This window comes from Rhipicephalus microplus, chromosome 6 (assembly GCF_043290135.1).
Source record: "Rhipicephalus microplus isolate Deutch F79 chromosome 6, USDA_Rmic, whole genome shotgun sequence".
Taxonomy (NCBI): Eukaryota; Metazoa; Arthropoda; class Arachnida; order Ixodida; family Ixodidae; genus Rhipicephalus; species Rhipicephalus microplus.
This window is the reverse complement of record NC_134705.1, coordinates 102,169,896-102,196,020: the sequence shown is the minus strand read 5'-3', so window position 1 is coordinate 102,196,020 and position 26,125 is coordinate 102,169,896. Positions and strand designations below refer to the sequence as shown.

The 26,125-nt window shown below is 49.0% G+C and overlaps 1 protein-coding gene across 4 annotated transcripts in view; it reads right to left on the bottom strand.

Annotated features, from left to right (window-relative positions):
- The window catches only part of LOC142765398 (uncharacterized), a 197,419-nt gene extending 172,773 nt beyond the window's left edge, over positions 1–24,646 (bottom strand). The window contains exon 1 of one of the 4 annotated variants that reach the window (XM_075866299.1): positions 24,335–24,646. In XM_075866299.1, the coding sequence (XP_075722414.1) occupies positions 24,335–24,424 (90 nt within the window). In that variant the 5' untranslated portion in view covers positions 24,425–24,646. The remainder of the gene's footprint in view (positions 1–24,334) is intronic. The other 3 variants (XM_075866298.1, XM_075866297.1, XM_075866300.1) reach the window with 3 other exon arrangements.
- Positions 24,647–26,125: the final 1,479 nt, after the last annotated feature.

Sequence of the window (26,125 nt, the reverse complement as noted above, 5' to 3'; positions counted from 1 at the left end):
TGACACCATTCTGCCCTATCTACCGGACGCGTCCAAGTGCCTACCGATCTTGGACGCCGCCAGAAACGCAGAATAATGCTGCCAGTTAGCTCGTCGCTTTACCTGCGATGACCAAAACAGGCAAAAAGCAATTCATGATGCCAGGACCTCAACTCCCGTTTTTCTTCTGGGTGCTCTTGTATGTCTGTCAGTGCCGCATCGCACACCTGGGCTCTCTTCCAAACTTCTGCCTAAGTACGATAGGCCATATCGTATTCTCGAACAAGCTTCGCCAGTAAACTACCTCATTGAGCCTCTTACGCCACCAACAGACTTGCGACGTCGCAACCGCGAGGTTGTACACGTCCAGAGGCTCAAGCAGTACCACGGTTCAACGCCGCCAGCACAGGAATAAGTCGCCAGGATAGCTCCTTTTTTTTCTCCGTGGGGCCATTGTAAAGAAGAGGAAGTACTCTGGCGCAGAGGCAGCAGTATCGAGCGTGCAGGAGCGGCGGCTCGAGCTCGGAAATTGCGGCTGGTGCATCGCCTTCCAAGAATCAACCTTTCTGCCTAATAAATCTCCTTTATAATATATATATATATATATATATATATATATATATATATATATATATATATATATATATATATATATATATATATATATATATATATATATATATAGGGAGATTAGAGAGTATGACGCACGTTGGTTTTGCACAGTATATTCTGACTGACGTTTCGGCTGGCGGACCAGCCTTTGTCAAAGTAACAAGTACATGTCAAGGCGCTTGCTTATAAATATAATTCACATGGGATAATAAAGATCGGCGACGTATATCAGCAATTAGACAATTCATAGCGTGAATTGTTCATGACGGTACAGTTAGCTATCATGCAAAAACATAAATAAATATATAAAAACATATATAAAAATGTAGAGCACCAAAGAACAGAAATCACTTCTTCGTGCACACAGAATAACTCTGTAAGCACCGGAGATAGATAATGATAAAACAACAATGAAAGCATGGATATCAAACATCAAAAAACCGCGTGATATTACAGTCAGAATGCGCGTCATACACTAAGCTCAGTCATTGTGATATGAATAAGATGAGTAGTTTATGCTTTTATTGCGCGTGCGCGTTCAAATACAGTCTTGCATCCACATTCGTGATAGCGGTGGCGATTAATGAACTCAAGTGACTGTGAACATTAGATACACAAATATACACAATAACAGTAGCATTAGAGACGGTATCCAACAAGCTTAACCTACCACGCTGCGGGCAATGGGTAAAGGTTGATAATGCCTGGTGGGCACACCAGAAAGCGTGCCTGTACTTTCGTTTATGCCTGATGACATGGTGTTGAATTTGTAGATGAGGTACGATTCGCGGATTTCCCGATCGTGGTGATGACTGCGGTGAGAGGTCTTGTCGTATGGAAACATCACATACGCTTCCTGTGGCATGGTTCTCATGCCTAAAGTTTTTCATTCAAGTGAGCAACCAAGGCCACCACCAAGAGAGCCACCACCTTCCTGTTCACCGGAGATCCTGCTCACATTTACCGTGGCGAAAACCTCGACACATACGAGTGGTTCTCATCAAGCTCCCTATGATGAACTACCCGCTACCGTTGAGCACAACCACCTAATCAAGCGGGTCTTAAGACAGTGCCGTGCACCTGCGGCATACAATCATGGGACTCCGTGGTGCGGTCAAGCTTTGAAAGCGTCGAGCTCTGCCATATTTCCTACCATGTTGTCGGAATTAAGCGCCACCGACGCCATGCTCTACTTGACTGCCTCATACGACCTGGAGGCCAGCTCGCATGAGCAACGTAGAGAGCTCCGCGATAGCCTCTGGCTGCTTGACGACCAGCTGGGCAGCTTCCCGCTGGCACTTTGTGCATTTTCACCTGTGATCCCTTCATAGCAAGCTACATGCACAGTACTAAAGTTCAATGACTTTTACGACCACGCGGAAGATTTAATAACGATCATCAATGCTACTGGAGCTCACGAAGCTTCGGAGGAATGACAGAAATGGGCCGCGGCTGTAGAAAGCCTGCTGCGGTGTGGCGCCGATATGAAGGCGTGAAACAGCTGTCTTGAACAGAGTGGAGCTTCAAGCTCATAGCTTCTTTAGGCCTGTCTTCTGGTGCTGCCAGCGAATCCGAGACTTTTGGCGACGATGGGGCTCTAGAGGGGCACCGTCTCGAGGCAGCATGGGTTAGTCGTCGCTCATCAATGGAGAACATCATGAACTTTCCTGCTTATGGCACTGACAGAAGTGGCAATAGTCCTCTTTTACAGGTCCCCGACTCTGCGCCGGTATTCGAGCTGATAATATTGCCACCAGATCTTCCTCTGTTGGAGATGTTGTTTTCAAGCTCGTCATCGTCTAAGCGAATGAGAGCCCTCAATCCAGAAGTGCCTGACTAACTACAAACTCCCGAACCCTACTAAACCACGGTAGTGAGCAGCACGACCAACGAGCAACACGATCTACCAGTTCCCTAAGCAGGCCTTCTGGATAATGCTGACAAGATGAGTCCAAACCAACCAAATGTGTAGGCCCAGATGCGTGACCAGACGGAGGTTTTTGTTGCCCTAAACGGGTCTTCGCAGATGAACTCTCCTGCTGGTGAGACAGCTTCCTACTGGGACGCGTCACGCGCATGCGAAGCTTCAACAGCAGCCACAAGATCGACTACCTCTAGAAGCTGTACACCGAGAAGGCTCCAAAGTTATGAGCTGCCTCGTAACTTATCTCGGTGAATAGCCTGCTCAGCGACACATATGCTTCGCAGGGTACCGAGGGGCAGCTCAACTCGCCATGTGAAGTACGCTCTATGCCAAAATGTGCGACACACAACCGTTAAGCATGTTTCCCAGTCTTCAGACTGGCGACCAGACAAGCGTCAACATTTCGAAATGGGCCAGTGTCTAAAATGAGGCAGTCAGTGTCGCCCCCCAAAAGCGTCACCGAAATTCCATACGAAGTCACTTATGACCGAAGATGTCAAGTACCACAAAACTGTCAATTCTGTCCACGAGAGGATTCCCTGACAGCTTTCTATGCAACTTCACACTGAGCTCGATCCCAATCCTCACCACCGTGACGCAGTCAATGTTGACCGCTAGATCTACCAGCGGAAAATATTGAAGCAAAGACCAAACGTCCTTTACGATGCACCACCCCCACCTGCCAGAAAAACTGTTAGCCGTAGCGCGCGCTCGCAGTCATGGCCGAGTATCAAGACCAAGAGAGACACTGGTGCTCAGGCGCACAAGTACCTAGAGCAAGGGAGAGGAACAACAACAAGGCAGATAGGGATCAGACGGCCCAAAGCAAGTGCGTTGTGTCTTGTCTCATATTCCACACAATATATATATATATATATATATATATATATATATATATATATATATATATATATATATATTGTGAGCATTATTTATGCGTCCCATCTTTTCATCTGTACATACTCATCATCACCAGTCAAGTTTAGGTTATGGGGCACATACTCGGGTCAATAAAGGATAGTCTTGAGTGTACTCGACGCCATCTTACAAGTGGTGGAGGTGCTGCCCGGTTCCTGCGTCCTCTCGCGTTCTCGGACACCCCAGCACCTTCTAAAACACATCCCTGGAGCTCCGTTCAGGCCACCGCCTAAATGACCTGGGTCCGGTTATTTCGCAAGCCGCCCAGTCCAGCGTGCCAGCTTCGCCACCGCTCCCACCACCAAGAAACCCTTCTCACCTGGTCACCAGCCCTCAAAAGAATCCTCCGCTGTTCGCAGGGCTTCCGGGTGAAGACGTTGAAGACTGGCTCGAGGAGTATGACCGCGTGAGTGTTATCAACAACTGGGATGAGCCTGCGAAACTCACCCACGTTGCATTCTACTTGAGCGGCGTCGTAAAAACGTGGTTTTTCAACCATGCCACAGATTTTCCGACGTGGCCCGCCTTTACACGTCAGCTCCGCCAGCGCTCGGATATCGCCGAAAAGAGGCTTGGTGCCCGTGTTCAACGCCCTGCCGAGTCTTACAATTCTTACATCGAAGATGTTCTCGCCCTTTGCCACCGCGTCGACAACCATATGGCGGAAAACGACCGTGTGCGCCACCTGCTAAAAGGAATTGCGACTGTCGCTTTTATTGCGCTTGTGGTGTCAAATCCCCAAACCGTAGCCGATGTTGTCGCTACCTGTCAGCGCCTTGAGGAGCTTCAGACCACTCGGGTACAGCTTGATATGTCTGATCTGAGCTCAAGTCATGATACAACAGAGCTGCGTGCATTGATCCGCACTATCATCCGCGAGGAACTTCATGCACAGGCTTCACCTCGCCACCTTGATATCCGAACGACGCCACCCGCTACTAGTTTACGCGACGTCGTGAGGGAGGAACTGGCCTTGATGACTGGTACACCAACTCCGAGTTCACATCCCATGCCCAGTTATGCTCACGTTGCTGCAACGACACCTATGCCCCACCAAATCCTGGCCTCGATGACTGTCACACCTGTCCCGAGCTCATATCCTGTGACCATGCCAACGTATGCTTAGGTTGCTGCTAGGACACCTGCACCCTAGTAAAGCCCAATGCAGCTCAGCGCCCTAAGTGCATGGTTCGCTCAACTCACTCGCACCGCGACCATCTTCCCAGCCTTACAACGCCTGGCGCAGTTCGCGGCCGACTTGCTTCTCTTGCGGCATCCTTGGTCATATTTCAAGGTTTCGCTGACGCCGTCAGCAAGATGAACGACGAAGCTACGATAACCTTGAACGGGACGACTTATACGCCACTGGACCACCCTATTGTCGGCGATATCCGAACAGCACTCGTCGGTCACTGTCTCCGCAGAACTTTGACCCAGTTGGCAGTTCCCGGTTCTCACGTCGTCGCTCACCTTCACCGATGCGGCGTTCCTCTTCTCCTCTCCGACCTTCTACTTCAATTGCCGACCGCCAACTGGAAAACTTAACCGTGCAGCTTCGGGAGGGAAAGCTGCACCTTTCGAACTGCGTCAAACTCTCCCGGACCGCCCATCGAATGTTTCATTGGTGTATGTTGAAGGTATACAGACAGAGGCACTGGTGGACACAGGCGCATCACTTTCCGTAATTCGTGCAGACTTTTGTGCCCGCTTAAAAAAAGTTAAGACGCCCTACGATGGTACTCTCCTTCGTTGCGCAGATGGAGTCCCTATTCAGCCTTCAAGTATTTGCCCAGTCAGCGTTTTCATAGATGGCATTCTTCACCACATTCACTTTCTTGTACTTCCTTTGTACACTCACACAGTAATTTTAGGATTGAACATCCTTTCTTCGACATCAGTTTTCATATCGTGTCGTCAGCGATTCACTCAAATGTCAGCTACTGAGAGTTAATCCGATGTCGATCCATACAGCTTCCGTTTCGTTGCTGCCACTGATTGTTTCATTTCGCCAGGAGATGAACAACTTCTAACGATCGCTTCGGATACTATAGTTAACGGTGACGTGTTCGTAGCTCCATCAGTTCACTCCAAACCTGCGGCGCTTACCATCCCACCCGGCCTTGTGCGGTTTAACGACGGTAAAGCATTGGTCACCGCCTTGAAAACAAATTCTTCGCCAGTGATGCTGTCCCAGGGCACTGCTGTGAGCTGCTTCGCTGACAGTGAGCCCTTTTCGCTGGTTCCCCTTCACGCAGAATCACCGCCTTTGTCTGCTACTACTGTTATCAAGGCTACCACTGTTACCTTCAATGACACCATAAGTCCTCACCTCACTGCCGAGCAAAAGAGAGACCTCTTAGACCTTCTCCAAAAGCACAGCCTTTCGTTCGATGTACATTGCAAAGTTCTGGGCCGCACCTCCGTTGCAGAGCACAGCATCGAAACCGAAGGCAGCTCCATTGTACGCCGCCACCGATAACGTCTCTCTTTGGCGGAACGGCAAATCATTGAGGAAAACGTCGCCGACATGCTTAAACGGGATATTATTCAACCTTCATCCAGCTCCTGGTCGTCTCCTGTGGCGTTGGTCCGGAAAAAGGATGGCTCTGTCCGCTTTTGTGTTGATTACAGAGCGCTCAATAAGATCACGAAAAAAGACGTACATCCGTTGCCACGCATAGATGATGCCCTGGACATCTACAAGGCGCAGAATATTTCTCCAGGCTCTACCTCCAATGCGGCTATTGGCGAATACCTATACGCGAATCAGACAAGGAGAAAACGGCGTTTGCGACGCCTGACGGGCTTTACGAATTTAGCGTCATGCCTTTTGGCTTATGCAACGCTCCAGCAACATTCGAGCGCATGATAGATATTGTCTTACGTGGTCTCAAATGGAAAACCTGCTTATGTTATTTAAACGACATCGTCATTTATTCTTCTACTTTTCCTCAGCACCTTAAGCGTTTGGACGAAGTTCTAACGTGCATTTCGAACGCTGGCCTACAGCTCAATACAAAAAAGTGCCACTTCGCCAGCACAAGCATCAAAGTATTGTATCTCCTTGTCAGCGAAGATGGCGTTCGACCCGACCCCGACAAGGTTGCTGCCGTAATTAGTTTTCCACGTCCGCGCAATCAAAAACAATTGCGAAGTTTCGTGGGCCTGGCGTCTTACTTCCGCCGCTTCATCCGTCACTTTGCTGCCATTGCGGGGCCGTTACACAAGCTTCTGACGTCAGGAACGAATTTCACGTGGACTGACGAGTGCGAGTGTGCTTTCCAAGCCCTTAAGCGTGCTTTGACATCAGACCCCGTCCTCCGTCACTTCAATGAGAGTGCACCCACTTTCCTGCACACAGATGCCAGCGGCCACGGAATCGGTGCTGTCCTCCTCCAGCGCGACGACACTTCACGTGAGAGAATAGTTGCGTATGCCAGCCGTGCACTAACACCTGCGGAGCAGAACTACTCGATAACAGAGCAGAAATGTCTTGCTATCATTTGGGCCATCCAGAAATTTCGACCTTTTCTGTATGGACGCCACTTCGCAGTGGTTACCGACCACCATGCCCTATGCTGGTTGTCCTCGCTGAAAGATTTGTCTGGGCGCCTCGGTCACTGGATACTGCGTTTGCAAGAGTACACTTTTGACGTTGTGTACAGGTCCGGCAAACAGCATCAGGATGCTGACGCTCTTTCTCGCTGCCCTCTGCCACTTTCATCTCCAACCACGCATCCTCAATGCTCCTCAGGTGATCACGCGTCTTCCTCTACACTCACGTTATCACCCCTGGCAGTTGCTGGGTCACTACCTTTAAACAGCAGCGCCCAGTTTGCCGCGTACCAACGTGAGGACCGCTACTGTAACCGCATCATCGGATACTTCAAAGGCTCGCCTTCTCCACCTAATGCCAGACTACGTCATCAGCTACGGCTGTTCAAGCTAGAGAACAATGTCCTGCAGCACTATACTTACAATGCAGATGGGCACCGATGGGTGCCAGTACTTCCTCGTTCGCTGCGAAAACAAGTTCTCGAAGCATTTCACGACGACCCATCAGCTGGACACTTAGGATTTCAAAAGACCTACAACCGCGTTAGGAGCCATTTCTTCTGGCCTGGTCTTTCTACCTTTGTGGCTAAATATGTCGCTTCTTGTGCACTTCGTCAACTCCGGAAACGACCAACTTCAGCTCCTGCTGGCTTATTACAAACCATTCCATGTCCCAACACACCTTTTGTCGTTTTCGGAATAGACCTCGTCGGGCCACTTCCCGTAACGCCAGCGGGCCACCGCTGGATTGTCACGGCCGTCGACCATCTCACACGATACGCGGAGACCGCTCCTCTACGTACTACTTCTGCCTCAGACGTTGCCGCCTTCTTTTTAGAAGCCATTGTGTTGCGTCATGGTGCACCGCACGCGTTGTTGAGTGACCGAAGCAAGGCCTTCCCGTCAACAATTCTCGACGATATCTTAAAAATTGTGGCACAGTTCATAAGACCACACCCGCTTACCCCCCGCAGACAAATGGGCTGACAGAGCGATTCCACCGGACTCTAATTGACATGATATCCATGTACATCGCACCGAACCACGATAATTGGGACAAAACCTCGCCGTTCGTAACATTTTCACACAACAGCGCTGTTCAACGAACCACCGGGCATTCACCTTCGTTCCTCGTCTATGGTCGTGCGCCGACATTCACCATTGACGCCTCTTCCGTCAATGTAATGACAAAAACGTCCACGACTACGCCAGAACATTTCGTCTCCAGGCTTGATGAGGCACGGCAACGTGCTCAACTCAACACGGAGGCCAGTCAACAGACCGCAAGCAACGCTATGACAGCTTTCGTCGAGACGTCACCTTCCGTCCTGGAGATGAAGTGCTACTTTGGGCACCTGTTCGCACACCCGGATTGTGTGAAACGTTTCAGTCACGCTTTCTAGGACCTTACGTGGTTTGTGAACGCACATCTCCTGTCAATTACCTTGTCATTCCCGTCGAGAGTTCCTCGGACCGTCGTTACCGTGCCTCCGAGATAGTCCACGTTTCACGTCTCAAACCCTTTGTGCGCCGTACCTTTCCCGCCTAAGTCTCGGCCGGGTCGGCCGCTGAAGCGCGCGGGGAAAATAAGTGTGAGCATTATTTATGCGTCCCATTTTTTAATCTGTACATACTCATCATCACCAGTCAAGTTTAGGTTGTGGGGCACATACTCGGGTCAATAAAGGAGAGTCTTCAGTGTACTCAGCGCCATCTTACAATATATATATATATATATATATATATATATATATATATATATATATATATATATATATATATATATATATATATTTATATATGAGACAGTGTCCCACTAAAGTGGTTAGATAGGGGGCCGAGAAAGACATGGTTTTGGTGTAGGACACAGCTCTTGTTCTCCATCTTGGCGTGCGAGTTGGCGCTGTACAAATATATTTTCAGACGCCTAGTTCCCGGTGTGCCTTCACGTAACATTTTGGTGAAAGGTGCTGGGTTACAACGCATAACAGAGTTACGCAGCAGACGCCTGGTCGCTGCTTCCAACAAATCCACCTGCAGCGACGCTTCGTCAGCTGCCACGCCCAATGCATCAACGGCGCCGACCTACCCTGTTTTTCCCGTGGCGATCCGGTAACTTCTCGGGAATGGCAGACGAGGACGTGGATGAGTGGCTTAAACTCTACGAGCTCGTCAGCGAAAATCACATGTGGGAACCAACCTTGATGCTGGCAAACATCATCTTTTATTTGCAAGGAACGGCCAAGGCATGGTTTAATAACAATGTGGACGCGATCACAAGCTGGCACGTTTGCAAGACCAAGTTACGCGAGTTGCTTGGTCAATCTGCAGGCTGCAAGCAGGCCACTAGGAAAGAACTTGGCACACGTGTTCAGACAGCTACGGAGTCTTGCCTGGCGTACAAACAAGATGTGCTTACCCTTTGCCGTAAACTTCACCAAACCACGGCTGAAGCCGACAAGGTAGAGCGTGTGCTCAAGGGCAGCGCAGACGATGCATTCAGCCCCCTTGTGTGCAAAGGCTGTTCCACCATGCAAGATGTTATCTGGGAGTGCCAACGCTTTCAACAGGCTAAAAGCCGTCGCATTGCCGACCACTTCACGTGCCTTCCCAACACTGCTGCGACGTCAACTTGCGCGAATCGTACGCCACCAAATCGAGGCCATATTACACGCACCCTTGAGAGCACTAGTACCGAGTGATCCTCAGGCGATCACTAATGCAGACCGTTGTTCGCACGGAACTAGCCAACGCGGGTATTCACACGGTCTGTTCTTTGAAGCGTCCCGACGCTGGCAGTCCATCTACCTGCAGCCACCCACAGCATTATCGCGACACTGCTCCATGTAACCGTGACCCGAATTCGTGGAAGACGCCTGACGACAGGCCGATTTGCTTTCGACGTGAACGAGTGGGACACATTTCCTTTCATTGCCGGAGCACATGGACTGCACCGTATCGGGTAAACTCAAGCTTCCCCAATGTCCACTCACCAGCCCATCTGTATGGCCAGGAACTACCACGACTTGATGGCTGAGCTAATGACGACCCGACCACTACGACCACTGCCCAGTACAGTCGCTCACTTTCACCTCTACGTAGATTTTCCAGGTCTCCGCCAACACCTCCTTCCCCGTCTCCATCCTCTGGCCGGTGGTTTTCTTCAGAAAACTAACGGCTGCAGCTCCCGGAGGTGGCGCTGCTGATACGACTTGCTCTACAATTCCTCTGTTGACGCTCCCGACCAACCAGAACCTGATCGAAGTTGAAGTGGACGGTTTATCTGTTAAAGCCTTGGTAGACACTGGCGCCAATAATTCTGTGATGAGCCTGCACATTTATGACCGCTCAAAGAAAGTCCTTACTCCAGCCCATTCACGCAGTTTTCGTGTTGCTGATGGTGGTACGGCTTGTGTTATTGGCGTCTGTACTGCACGTGTTACTATCGCCGGCCGTCCAACTTCAGTTCTCTTCACTGTTCTCTCTCAATGCACCAATGATGTGATCCTCGGTGTTGAATTTTCGTCCACTCATTTCACCCTCATCGACTGTTCAGCTGGTACTGGGCAAATAGACCTACCGTATCCGATTGATCCGCCCAGTCCACCCCAAGCTCGTATGTGCGATGCTGAACATGTCCGTTTGTCACTGCAAACTGTGACCTGCATCACCGTAATGCCCTCACCACCTGTATCCGATGGCGACTATGTGCTCGCACCCTTCACATTCATTCTTTTGACTCACAGTGTTACCTTACCACACACTGTTATTCAGTTACGTGCAAACCGTGCCTGCATTCCTGCGCTCAACTTTGTTCTGTGTCCACAAGTGCTCCCGCGCGGAAGTGCCCTCGCCATGCTGACTCCCTATGACGAATGCGTCATCTCAGCTCTGTCTTCGAATGATGCTGCACACTGCAGCTACACGCATGCTCGATCTTTGTAAGCAAGCCCGTCTGCTGACGTTAAAAAAATGATCGCGTCAGACCTTTTGCCACATCAAGCTGACGCACTACTTCACATCGTTGAGTCATACTGGGACGTTTTTTTTTTTCAGCTTTGTGATCGTCCGCTAGGTCAAACCACTGCTCCAAAACACCGCATAGACACCGCCGATGCCTTCCTTGTCTATCGACGGCCATACCGCGTATCTTCAACTGAGCGTCAGATAATTCAAGCAGAAGTCAACAAAATGCTCGCTAGAGACATAATTGAGCCATGATGCAGTCCATGGGCTTCCCCTGTAGTTCTTGTCAAAAAGAAGGACAACACTTGGTGATTCTGTGTTCACTACCGACATCCGAACAAGATTACTAAAAAAGACGTCTACCTGCTACAGCGCATAGACGACGCCCTGGATTGTTTTCACGGCGCTAAGTATTTTTCTTTTATTGATCTAAGATCAGGGTACTGCCAAATTGCTGACGACGACATGGATCGCTAAAAGACCGCTTTTGTCACACCCGATGGTCTTTATCAGTTTAAGGTCATGCCCTTCGGGTTATGCAACGTTCCAGCCACGTTCAAGTTGATGATGGACTCTTTTTTGCGTGAGTTCAAATGGTTCATTTGTGTATGTTACCTTGACGACGTTATTGTCTTTTCTCTGACCTTTAAGGCCCGCCTCCACCGCCTATTCTCAATACTGGCTATTTTTTGCAATGCCGGTATCCAACTGAACTCGTCAAAATGCCACTTTGGACGCCAGCAACTAACCTTGTTGGGCCACCTTCTCGACTCATCTGATGTACGCCCTGATCTCGATAAATTGCGAGCCGTGCGGAACTTCCCCGTTCCGACCTGCACTAATGAAGTCCGCAGCTTTCTTGGTCTGTGCTCGTACTTTCGACGTTTTGTGAACAACTTTGCGGAAGTAGCCCGTCCTCTCACAAACTTACCGAGAAAAGATGTCTCATTCACAAAGGGTGCTACGCAAGCTACGGCGTTATCTACACTTATTACAGTGCTAACAGAACCACCTGTTTTGGCACATCTTCACAGTGCCGCCCCTACAGACGTCCGCATCGATGCCAGTAACCATGAAATCGGTGCTGTTTTGGTCCAGCATCAAAGCGGCTGTGCCCGCGTTATCGCCTATGCCAGCCGTCTCTTCTCGCAGGCGGGAAAGAACTACTCAATCGCCGAAAGGGAATGCCTTGCTGTCGTTTAGGCAGTAGCGAAACTTCGACCCTATTTACATGGTCGACAATTCACCGTTACAACTGATCACCATGCACTTTGCTGGATCGCATCCTTGAAGGACCCCACTAGGCGCCTTGGTCGATGGGCACTATGAGTCCAAGCTACACTTACTCGGTGTTCTACATATCTGGCCGTGTACACCATGACGCTGACTGCTTTTCTCGGAATCCAGTGGACCCACCTGAGGCACTCGATGAAGCGCCATGTGAGCTGTCTCTCTTCGCTTTAAGCAACATCCGTGAGTAACAGCGTCGAGATCCTGTCTTACGTAACATCATCGAGAATCTTTATTCTGCGGCACGTGATCTGTCTACTCGATGGTTCGTGCTCAAGAATGGCACATTGTATCGTTACAACGTTCGCCCTGATGGGCGCGAACTGCCCCTTGTGGTACCTTCCCACTAACCTGTGTGCGTGGTCGGCCAGCTCCACGACGCTCCCACTGCCGGTCACCTCGGAGTGTCTCAGACATATGACTGCGTACAGCGTCGATTTTACTGGCCTAGTCTTTATCTCTCCGGTCGCAGCTATGTCGCCTCATGCGACCAGTGTCAACGCTGAAAGAAAAACATTCTATGAGTCCTGCCGGGCTCTTCCAACCACTAGACGTTCCCTTTCATTCCTTATTTCGACTTGGTCTTGACCTCCTAGGCCCTTTACATGCGTCCACTTCTGCGAATAAGTGGATAGCTGTTGCGACAGATCAAACAACCGAGTACGCCTATGCACTGGCTCTGCCAACCAGCTGTGCCATGGACATTGCCGATTTTCTCCTGCGCGACGTCATACTTCATCATGGCGTCCCACGCTAACTCCTAACATATTTTGGGCGCTATTTTCTATTCCGAGTTATTGACGACCTGTTTCGCTCCTGCGAGACAAAACATAAATTTACGACAACCTGCCACCCGCAAACAAACGGACTGACAGAACCATTCAACCGAACTTTAACTAATATGCTCGCGATGTACGTATCGTCCGACCACCAGGACTTTGACGTTGCATTGCCCTTGGTTACGTTCGCGTGTAATTCCTTACGCCACGGTGCAGCTGGTGTTTCACCTTTTTATGTCGTGTTTGCTCGTGATCCAACTTTACCATTTGACGCCATATTTCCGACAGCCGTCGACTCGATGACCGAATACGCCCGCGATGCTATCACCAGAGCTCGCAAAGCACGAGAAGTTGCTCATCAGCGCCTTTTAGCATCGCAAGATCAGCAGCGGCAGCGCTACAACTCCCATCATCGCCAAGTTTCCTTTACGCCGGTCTCTCTTGTGCTATTGTGGACTCCGACTAGGCGCGTTGGACTTTCTGAAAAACTGTTTTTCCTCTACTGAGGACCCTATCGCGTTTTGCGCCAGGTGACAATTGTGACCTACGAGCAGCCTCGCTTGAGGCTTCCTCCTCCTCTCCTACACTCTCTACAGACATTTTTCATGTATCTCGCCTTAAGCTTTGCCACTCGGCAAAATCATAGAAAGCATTGAGACGGTGCTTCAGCACACGGGGGTTGTGTTATGAGACAGTGTCCCTCTAAAGCGGTTAGATAGGCGCCGAGGAAGACGACGTGATTTTGGTGTAGGACACAGCTCTTGTTCTCCATCTTGGCTTGCGCGTTGCACTGTGCAAATACATCTTCAGATGCCTAGTTCCCCGTGTGCCTTCACGTAACAATAAATACACGCACGCACACACACACACACACACATATATATATATATATATATATATATATATATATATATAGTGTCACGACCAAGAAAGACGCTGGCGCTTCGGCGCGTGGGCAGCTAAGGGAAGGTAGAGGAGGATGAAGACAGAATAAGAACAGCTGGCCCAGAATCGTGTGTTGTCTCTTGTTCTCTGTCTCGCTCATCACAATGGCGCAGCCGACCAAGAAGAAGTCTTACGTCCCGGATTCGTCATCCAGGACAGCCGCGATAAGCGCCGCGTGAGGACGGCGTCAAGGCCTCCTCGGCAGCTGTTCACCTGCTGCCACTGCCACCACCGTTCGGGGATGGCGTTAAGGCCTCCTCGGCGGCCGTCAGCGCAAGCCGACAAGTGAACCCTCTGCGGGAAGCCTCCGGTACGTGTCTTCGTGGTTCGTCGGCAGTGCGGGCTTCTCCATCCAGGAACGCTGTTGACGTTTCTTTGGCAATGGAGTCAACAACCCGGCCGCCGCTTCAGCTGCCCATTGGACCATCAGTGGACGGTGTCCATTCCTCCTCTGTGGTACCAGAGCATCACCCAATGGACACTAGGCTAGCACTTTGTGGCCGTAATACGCACGGGCTCCTGTCCTTTGGGAATGCTGTTCAAGCTTCCCGTGGCCTGCATTCCCTGTCCGGAACTCTTCCAAAACATGAGCCACCAAGAAACGCTGTTCATGCTTCCTTGGACGTGCGCGTCACCACCGTGAGTACTACTAGAACCACGTACTTCACGGACGTGGTTCTGGCCACTACCTCCCACATGATTACGTCAAATAACTCACGGCCCTCAGTCCCCAGCAGCTGCGAAGCAACTGACCACGGCGGCGGTCAGATCTGCAACGCAGCAGAGGGTGCTAAGAATCTCTGGATCCGGACAGGCCGCCATTGGAACCTGAACTTGGCAACGTTTAACGCTAGAACCTTATCTAGTGAGGGAAGTCTAGCTGTACTATTCGAGGAGCTAGAGGGTGTTAAATGGGATATAATAGGGCTCAGTGAGGTTAGGAGGACAGATGAGGCCTATACGGTGCTACAGAATGGGCACGTCCTTTGCTACAGGGGCTTGGCAGACACAGGAGAACTGGGAGTGGGGTTCCTCATTCACAGAAACATAGCTGGCAACATAGAGGAATACTATAGCATTAATGAAAGGGTGGTAGGTATCGTAATTAAACTGAATAGAAGAAACAAGATGAAGGTAGTACAGGCTTACGCGCCTACATCCAGCCATGATGACGCTTCAGTTGAAAGCTTCTATGAAGACGTGGAATCGGCAATGAGTAAGGTAAAAACACAGTATACTATAGTGATGGGCGACTTTAATGCAAAGGTAGGGAAGAAGCAGGCTGGAGACCAGGCAGTAGGAGATTATGGCATCGGTACTAGAAACGCCAGAGGAGAGCTACTAGTAGAATTCGCAGAACGCAATAATTTACGGATTTTGAATACCTTCTACCGAAAACGAGAAAACCGCAAGTGGACATGGAGGAGCCCTAATGGCGAAAATAAGAACGAAATAGACTTCATAATGAGTGCACACCCTGGAATCGTGCAGGATGTGGAAGCGATTGGCAAGGTACGATCCAGTGACCATAGAATGGTACGGTCTCGAATTCGCCTAGACTTGAAGAAGGAACGACAGAACTTGATACGCAAGAAGCCAATCAATCAGCTAGCACTGAGAGGGAAAGTACAGGAATTCAGAGTGTCACTGCAGAACAGGTACTCGGCTCTCAGTGAGGAAACCAACCTTAGCGTAGATACAATGAATGATAATCTGACGAGTATCATTATGGAGTGTGCAGTGGAAGTGGGAGGCAGGGTAGTTAGACAGGACACTGGCAAGCTTTCACAGGAAACGAAGAACCTAATTAAGAAGCGTCAAATCATGAAAGTGTCAAGTACAACAGACAAAATAGAACTGGCAGAGCTTTCGAAGTTGATTAATAGACGTAAAGTATGCGATGTAAGAAGGTATAACATGGAGAGAATTGAACACGCTCTGAAAAACGGAGGAAGTGTCAAAGCATTGAAGAGGAAACTTGGGATAGGCAAAAGTCGGATGTATGCACTAAGGGACAAAGAAGGCAAAATAACTACCAATATGGATAGGATAGTTAAGATAGCGGAGGAGTTTTACAGGGATCTGTACAGTAGCCGAGACAACCACGACCTTAATACTATAAGAACTAGCAGTAACCCAGATTACACCCCACCAGTAATGATAGAAGAAGTCAAAAAAGCTTTGGAGATCATGCAAAGGGGCAAATCTACTGGTGAGGATCAGGTAACATCAGATCTGCTGAAAGATGGAGGACAGATTGTGTTAGAAAAACTAGCCACCCTGTTTACGAGGTGTCTCCTGGCGGGAAGAGTACCAGAGTCTTGGAAGAACGCTAACATCATCTTAATACATAAGAAAGGAGATGACAAGGACTTGAAGAATTACAGGCCGATCAGCTTGCTCTCTGTAGTATACAAGCTATTTACAAAGGTAATTGCTAACAGAGTAAAGAAAACATTAGAATTCAATCAACCAAAGGAACAAGCAGGATTTCGAACAGGCTACTCAACAATTGACCACATTCATACTATCAATCAGGTAATAGAGAAATGCTCAGACTATAACCAACCACTATACATAGCCTTCATAGATTACGAGAAGGCGTTTGATTCAGTAGAAATATCAGCCGTCATGCAAACACTGCGGAATCAGGGCGTAGATGAAGTATATATAAACATCCTGGAAGAAATCTACAGGGGATCAACTGCTACCATAGTGCTTCATAGAGAAAGCAACAGAATACCAATCAAGAAGGGTGTAAGGCAAGGGGACACAATTTCCCCAATGCTGTTTACCGCGTGCTTACAGGAGGTTTTCAGAAGCCTAGAATGGGAACAGTTAGGGATAAGAGTCAATGGAGAATACCTTAGTAACCTGCGCTTCGCCGATGACATTGCATTGCTGAGTAACTCGGGGGACGAATTGCAACTCATGATTACGGAGTTAGACAAGGAGAGCAGAAAAGTGGGTCTTAAAATTAATCTGCAGAAAACGAAAGTAATGTACAACAACCTCGGCAAAGAGCAGCGCTTCGAGATAGGTAATAGTGCACTTGAAGTTGTAAAAGACTATGTCTACTTAGGGCAGGTAATAACCGCAGAGCCGAACCACGAGATTGAAGTAACTAGAAGAATAAGAATGGGGTGGAGCACATTCGGCAAGCACTCTCAAATTATGACAGGTAGATTGCCACTATCCCTCAAGAGGAAGGTATATAACAGCTGTATCTTGCCGGTACTTAGCTACGGAGCAGAAACCTGGAGACTTACAAAGAGGGTTCAGCTTAAATTGAGGACGACGCAGCGAGCAATGGAAAGAAAAATGGTAGGTGTAACCTTAAGAGACAAGAAGAGAGCAGAGTGGATTAGGGAACAAACGGGGGTTAAGGATATCATAGCTGAAATCAAGAAGAAGAAATGGACATGGGCAGGGCATGTAGCGCGTAGACAGGATAACCGCTGGTCATTAAGGGTAACTGACTGGATTCCCAGAGAAGGGAAGCGGGTTAGGGGGAGACAGAAGGTTAGGTGGGCAGATGAGCTTAAGAAGTTTGCGGGTATAAATTGGAAGCAGCAAGCACAGGACCGGGTTAACTGGCGGAACATGGGAGAGGCCTTTGTCCTGCAGTGGACGTAGTCAGGCTGATGATGATGATGATGATGACTTCACGGACGCGAACCGAAGCGGTTCAGAAGCCTCGTACGACAGCGCCGTGGAACTGCGGCATACCATCGCACTGCTCTGCGCCGAGACTAACGAACTGACAGCGTTGATCGCCGAGCGAGCTCCTACAATGTTGCCAGCATTGCGGGACATTAACGCAGTGTTGGATGTAGCTGCTTCATACGACCTTGAGGCAAGCACACCGGAGCAACGCTTGGAGCTTCGGTCTTCTCTGATCGAGCTCTCACACCAGCTCGACTGCTTCGCGTCGGTGATCTCTGCGTTGCCACCTGCCACTTCACAACCACCAGCCGTCTGCGAACCCCCGGAATTCCACGGTATCCAGAACGACGCCGACAGCTGGGTGGCAACCGTCAACGCGATAGCAATGCGCGAGGCCTAGACAGAAAATCAGAAATGGTGTGTGGCTATAGACCGTCTTCGGGAAGGTGCAGCGGTGTGGCACTGGTATGAAGGCTGGAAGCAGCAGTCGTGGGCGGAGTGGAGCTGCAAGCTCATAGCTGCTTTCGGTCGTAATCCTTACCACCTCTTCACCACCACCCCGTCCAACCTGGCCAGTATCGAGGAGCAAGCTCCAGAGGCTCTCCACCTCAAGGCTGCAGCTGTGCGCTGCAGCTTACCACACTAGAAAATCCCGAAGCTATTTCACTGTGGCCAGAGGCCGCTACCTGAAGCAAGTTCACTGCGGCCAGAGGCCGCTACCGAAGTCGGACCTCTTGAAGGGCGTTGCTCCAACGAAGCAGCCGCAGAGAATCATCTCGACTGTGCTGTATTGCCCTTCACCGACGCAACCCCATTTGCACACCGAGCTGAAGTGGAGCAACACTTCGAAGGTTCCTCGGAGCCCTCCAGCCGCGCCGCAGAAAGCTTCTCCGCCTGTCCTACGAATGACGTCAGACGCAGGTGCGACACACCACTGCTGCTCTAAGTGCCCGCGCCAGTACACGATGCCATCAGGTCAGTGGAAGAGGCTGATACAAGTCCTCATACAGCTCAGTTAGAGAAGCCAGCCCCAATATCACCTTAACTGAAGCAAGTGGAGACACCAGCATCGCCTATGCTTGAACCGCCTATGGTGATGGCGCCGGTAGAACCCAAGGTAACCACTGCTGGTGTCACTGACCAAAATCATGAGGAGAAAGTTGGCCCTCAAGATGCAGCCAGCAGCCAGTCTCGACCTCCCGATAGACTTGTGGAAGACTCTGGCACCCGGTTTCAGCGTGGCCAAGGCCGACCTCCGAGATGCAGCCACTATATCGACCACCAGATCTACCTTTAGCAGATACCGGGACCAAATCGCAGCCGAGAGCGTCAGCCGCAACGGGGCAGCCAGTGCTGGCCGCCTGAGTCCACAGCACTTTTTTTCAAAAGACATCGTGGCGTGCAAAAGAGCAACCAGCTCGACGCAGCCAGTGCCGTCCACCAGAAACTTTGCCACCAGCTCCGCGCGCGTGCAGTCATGGCCGAGTGTCATGACTAAGAAAGACGCTGGTGCTTCGGTGCGTGAGCCGCTAAGGGAAGTTAGAGGAGGATGAAGACAGAATAAGAACAGCTGGCCCAGGATCGGGTTGTCTCTTGTTCTCTGTCTCGCTCATCACAATATATATATATATATATATATATATATATATATATATATATATATATATATATATATATATATATATATATATATATATACCATGCACAGTCTCTGCAGCTGGTAAGGTGGACGAAGGCTTGGGGCTTAGCAGTGATTTCTCGTATATGTCATCAGTAACTCGGGGAAGGCATCGGTAAGGCCCGACATTGCACGACAGAAGTTTTCACTCAAGCCAACGTGACGAAAAGGCGGCCAGAGTAAGACTAGCATGCAGGGCTGCAACTCGCGTCGCGGTAAGAACTGTCGTAATGGCGCGTTCGGTTGGTGGTATTGGCCATGCCAGAAGAAATGACAGCACACGCGCTCGTAAGTTCAGAAAACACCCAAATGGCCAGTGGTGCGAGCATTGTCTAATTCGAAAAGATAAAAGGTCGCAGATGCTGAGGAACAACGAGAAGCAGATCAGCATTGTGTGGTGTCATATTGCCCCGATATGAAGTGTCAACGTGCAGAACAATCATATGGAGGGAGGTGTTCCATCTTGTTCAATTGATGCGTTGTTTTTTCATCAGCAGCAGCGTAACTATGCCCACTGCAGAACAATATACATCTCCAATAAGCCGCCAGTCAAGTCGATCCTGTGCCTGCTTCCGCCACTTTATACCCGTAAACTTCCTCATCTCAACTACCCACCTAACTTTCTTTTCCCTCCTCACCGACTTGGCCTCTCTGGGAATACAGTCAGTTACCCTTACTGACCAGTGGTTATCCTGCCTACGCGCTACGAGCTCAGCTCCAGTCTATTTCTTTTTTGTAATTACAACTATGATTCCTCTAAGACCGGTTCGTTTCCTGACCCATACTGCACTCTTCTTGTCCTTTAAGCTAATACTATCATTTTTCTTTCCATCTCTTGCTGTGCCATCTTCGATTCAAACTGAACCCTCTTCAGGTTCATATTCTATAGGTAAGTGAGGGATAGCAGTAATCTGCCAGCCATGATTTCAGAACGCTTGCTAAGTGTGCTTCACCGCATTGTTATTCTCGTTACTTGGATGTGATGGTTTTTCTCCGCGTTTACTACCTGTCCTAAGTAGAGGCATTGTATAAGGGATCGCGAATAAGGGTGGCAAAGCTGCTCGTTGGTAACCTGTAGGAAATCGCCGAGCGACAAAACACAGCTATCTGAATCAGTTTAAGTGGTGTCGTTTTGGTCGGCAGAATAATAGGCGATGCATTTACCGTCCTTTTGTAGCCGTCCAGACGTGTACGACACAGATAATTTGTATTCTTGAAGGAGATAGGTTAATGAAAAAGGAAGAGATAAAAAGGCAATATTTTCTGCCTCCTGACTTGGGGGCGTTACTTAGCGCCTATAGTTATGGGGGAGGGGAAAGTACAGAAGATAAGAAGGTTTCTTGGAGCAGTAAAGCCCAGCGACCAAGCAGCCCCGTAGGCGTTTTGAGTGAGTGGACCCAACCTAAGGCATGGTGGTCGTTACCACAGTACAAGATCGGGCCCCACAACCTACAGCGGTGCTGAAATTTAGCGTGTCTTTACGCAAATGACATAAAAGCTTAAACGTTTGGCGTCATTGAGCTCCGGGGTATGGCCTGCCGCATTACCATGAGGCACTTTTTTGGAAGTACCGGCGTTCTGACGCTTTCAGGGTGATGCCAATACATGGTTGACAACTATCAATGAACACGGTTCTTGTTATACCTGGCCCGTGATTCATAATTGGCAGTTGGCCATTCATAGTCTTCGAGGTGATGCCGAGGCATGGCAGTTGGAAAGCATGAAGCGCCAGTTTCGGCCTAAATGTATCACCAAGCTCACCGCTGTGTTCAGCCGGATCCAGGAGACATGTGTGCTCCACCCTACGAATACCGTACATGAGGCTCAGGATATCCTCCTCCTGCCTGCAACTAAAGACAGCAGTTCATCCACAGGCAGTTTGAAATCCTGCTGTTGCACGAGTGCGGTACTCGGCTTTTTTCGCACCCAGAGCAGATCATCAACCTCCCGCCAACTTTTCATTAGCATGCTGATGATGTGTTATCACCAAATACTTGACACCGCGCCACTGAAAGCCAAGCGTTTCCTCTTCCGACGGTGCAGGTCTTCGTCGACGGAATGAGTGAACTCTCGGCTGTGATGCAGACGGGACCTCCACGTTCTGCTCTGCATCAATGATATGCCCCAGCCGCCCTCCAACTATGGGCATCGGTACCCCTGCGTGGCCTCAGCGCGAACGTGTTAAATGTCGGCGCGGTTCGATTGCAGATGCAAACCGAAGCCGGGAGCAAGTTTCTGGTCTCTGTTCCAGTGTTCGATGACTTGCACGCAGACATCAATTCCAGAGCTGGCTACTTCCAGTTTGGTGAATGTGGGCTTATTTTTGCTGTCGGCCCAGTAAAGCTCGGCTATTGGGCTCCGAGCATTTTTCGGCATAGACTACCGAGTGGGTAGAAATCAACCACAAATGTTCATCAGCGAAAAGAGCTTCAGTGAGCAGCCGGAGGCATATATACTGACTTTGCGAAAGTCATTGGCTCAGAGTGCGAGTGCTACATTCAAGAAGTTCATAAGAATTGAGGACATACTTATCAAGAGTGTGACTGTTTTATCAGGATATAAAGGCTACGGCATGGCAGAAGATACGGATATGCCACAGACATAAGAAGCCAGTGTCAGCCCTTCCGACTGCATTGCGTGTGATTCGGCTAAAACCGACAAATAGTTATCGTTCATTTCAAGGGTACTTCTTGTATACCCTAGGAATCACCACGAGTTGGTATGTGCCTACAAGGAAGCCGACACCCAAAGGTCAGGTAGCGACCAGCTAGCCCAAAGCAGCGATATGGTATCTTCGCACAACCATTACGTCTGCAGCGTGGGATGCAGCGAAAGTGAGGTAATCTTGTTTGGCCATGGTACAGATTTTCCAGAGAACATCTTTGGTCCTTGCACAAAGACAACAGAGAAGTGCAGTGATGGCAGCCGAGAAGCTGCTGCGCCAAACCATGAACACTGATCTCGCAGCGTGTCTGAGCTCTCAAGCATCTTTCGTTTAAACACTACGTGTCTACCCGGCAAGCTCAAATGAACAAACACGATTTATATCGAAGCACGAGACAGTACCAGCGTTATCGCCTGCTAGGCTTGCGACGTTCATCAAGACATACTATATGGCGTAGTCATCCACTATGTCTTGATGACATAGTCTATGACCAGTCGTAACGCTGGCCTAACAAACGGTGCATTCGAAGGGGACAAGGCATCTTGAAATGCGTTGTCGATAATGTGGATGTACTCTATTACCGGATGCTCAACAGTGGCGGCTGGTGTGCTGGTAGGTCAGACCAAGCACCAGATTACAAGCGATAAATACACTCTTCGTTAGTCATGACGTATCTGGAAAAATCAGCCCAAGTACTTTTCAGACCAACTATATATATTATAAACACTCTAATGAATCAGACATAAAGAACAGACCCGATCCTGTACCAGCTGTTCTATTATCTGGTGGTCTTCTTTCTCAGTATCGGTATAGCTACCCATACACTCTAACCCTGGTGTCGCTCTTTGTCATTATGGTCGGCCATGAATGTGAGCGTGTGGGATGCCGACAAGGTCTCCTGTGGGGGAACTGGCTGTTTCAGAGGGGCAAGACTCGACCACGTGGGAACTTTACCTGGGCACTTTGTCAGATATGTTTCCGCTGACCGACACTGGCTGTTTCACCGTGACGTTCGCCATGTTATTGTAGACGCTGGGCTTTGATCTGTACCTTTGTTGTTAACGACTCTGTGCGTCAGCATTGGCGGTCTGGAGGAGTCGATGAGTCGTCAACCAGACCACCGCTTCAGGTAGACATCAGCTGAGGACGTCCATGCCTCTGGTACGGTACCAGGGCGCGACCTGACAACCACAATGGCACCTTCATGGCAGGAATACGCACGGGCTTCTCACCTTTCGCAATTTCGCCGTTCACACTTCCTGTGGCCTATGTTCCATTTCCAGTCCTCCGCCAATATGCAAGCAACCAAGGAGCGCTCTCAAAGCTTCTTTGCTCATAAATGTCACCAGCCCGAGAGCTGCAACCAGCACTTAACATGATACCGTGATACCTGACTCTTCCGATTTCACATCCGACGGCGCGGCGAACCTGTGGCGTGCCATCGCGCAACTCGACGCCGACATTAACGAACACAGGGCGTCCATCTCGGGGCTGTCTCATACCATCTTGCCAGCTTGGTGTGCCTTAGCGCGATGTTGGATGTAGCCATCTCATACGGCCATGAGGCTTGCTCACCTGAGCAACACAGAGAGCTCCGTTACTCCCTCATGAAGCACTGCTCCCAGCTGAGCTGTTTAGCGTCAGCGATCTCGGAATTCTCACCTGCCATCCCACCACCGACAGCTGTCTGCAAACTACGAGAGTTTTACGGGTTCTAAAATGACGCCTACCACTGGGCGGCCACCGTCAATGCTCTGGAAGTGGGCTAGCCCTATATGGTGTCTGAGAAATGGTCTGTGGCCAAACACTGCCTTCGGGAAGGTGCAGTGGTGTGGCATGGGTGTGAAAGTGACAGGCAGCATTCTTGGGCAGAGTGGAGTGCAGGCCTGATTGCTGCTTTCGGCAAGATTTCTTCCTTTTCAAGTGAGTCCAATCATATTACCACTAAGGGTGGAGCTTAGGAGAAGCGCCAACTCGGGGGTTTGACTGAGCACTGAACTTCATTGGTGCATAGATATGCAGCCTGCACTGTTAGAAACAGTGTACATGGGCTGTGTTGGGGTCTCGCATCGATATCTAGGGCTAGAACATCACAGCCGATGGTCAACCAGATTCTAAAAACACATTTGCCGGATTCCCTATCTTCACACTCGTCATCGTCAGAGCATATGAACGCGCTCACCTTTGTTGTGCCAGACCAACTACCACGCTATGAGTGCATTAAAGAAGTGTAAATTCAGGGGCTCGTTTTGGTTGTTCACAGACGTTCTGTTGCGAGACAGATGAAGCAGGCAATACGGTTTCTGATTTCTGTTTATAAAAATAGTATTCAAGACTGATCAATAATAAACACTTACTTTGGTCTTAGGACACGTTGACTTTTCTATCATCATTGATACCATTATCAACATGAAGGAAATATGAAGATGTCTCAGTTTCATATTCATCTCTATGCCAGAGGCTCCTGGTGAAGTAACCGTGACGAAAATATCCAGACTCGTGAACTGTCATGGGTTAGACGGAAAAGATGACTCAAGCGTAAACCCCATCGTTTAAAGCATCTAGCACTCCTCATTAACACTGAAGAATGAGACGCATTTTGTCTAAGCCCTTCATTGTTACTTAATTTCAGCAAACGTGATTGAAATGGCCCTCCACGAGCCATAAAGGCCTTACAAAGATCACTACATCAACTGCGTTTCTGTAACCTTCGTCTACGCAGGTGGTTTCTGCTAAGGAGGGCGTGGCGAAAATGCCGATATCTGACACCTGTCATGGGCCAGAAAATAAGTTGACTCACGTTGCAGCCTTCCTTTTATAGCAACTAGCAGTACCCACTATTCAGCAGAATGATAGATACTTTTTTCTCTAAGCGTTTTGTTGTTCTTTCATGTTCAGCAAATAACTTCATCGAAATTGTGGCACATCTTCTTCAACTCACAAGTGCCTTGCAGAGATCCTTGCTCCAATCACGTTTTTATATCTTGCACACATTTGAAGCGCCAGTAAAAGTTAACGGTTGTTTCGCCGGACATGACAATCTTAACATGTGGAATTAAATCAAAGCAACTTTGAGTAGACAGATTGCGTTATTAAGAATAAGAAGCTTGCGAGGGCTGGCCGACGCTTCTATAGCAACACTCATTTTTTTATTCATAGGCGCCTTCAAATTGTAGTACTGTTCGGTTCGAAAACTATTAGTCGGAGGCGTCACTGGAATGTGGAGTCGTTATTGCTACGCGTCATGGAAAAAAGACGAATCTAGAGAGGCAATGAGCCTGGAAGATAGAAAATCTCGAAGTAATTATATAAGATACAAACAGCTTTCTGTTTGTCGGAGCTTCATAATTGCAGCGATAAAAGGGCGACTTGGAAAAGCAGTATCAAATTGCTCCACAAAAACCATGGAAGAATATAAGAAGGAACAGCACAAGTGCACACCAACGATTGAAACGTTTATTGAAAACACAAAGAATATGAAGAATATCATTTTCAAGAAGATGCATTGTACCATTCAAATATTGCTTACCTTGATGTGCAAATTTAGCAATTTTTTTTTGTTTTTGAGCACGCACGTGAGCATTTTTGTGCTTTTTTTTCTTTTCATTGGATTGATATGTGGGGTTTAACGCCCCAGAACCACATTATCACTATGAGAGACGCCGTAGTGGAGGGCTCCGGAAATTTTGACCACATAGGTTTCATTAACGTGCACCACAATCTGAGCACACGGGCCTGCAACGTTTCCGCCTTCATCGGAAATGCAGCCGCCGCAGCATCTTTTCATTTCGCGTGTTTTCAATAAGTTTTAGTTGTTAGTATACGTTCGAGCCTTTCCGGTATGTCTCAATCCACGTGTTTATAACAGTGATCTTGATGAGGTAATACCAACTCGCCCACCATTCCATTCTACTAATTAAAAACCATTTGCACATTAAGTGAACACTATATGAAGTACGGAGCGTTGAATCGCTTGTGTTTGCTTATGGCTTTTATTGTGTTTATTGTTAGTGACAGCAATTATGAGATCGAAAAACGGATCATATACGGCACTGTAGTTGTCCGACGCCACCACTGCCGCCGCCAGTGTTCGTAACCACTATCGCGAAAAAACAACAAAATTTAGTATTAGAGACACAGTGGGGCTC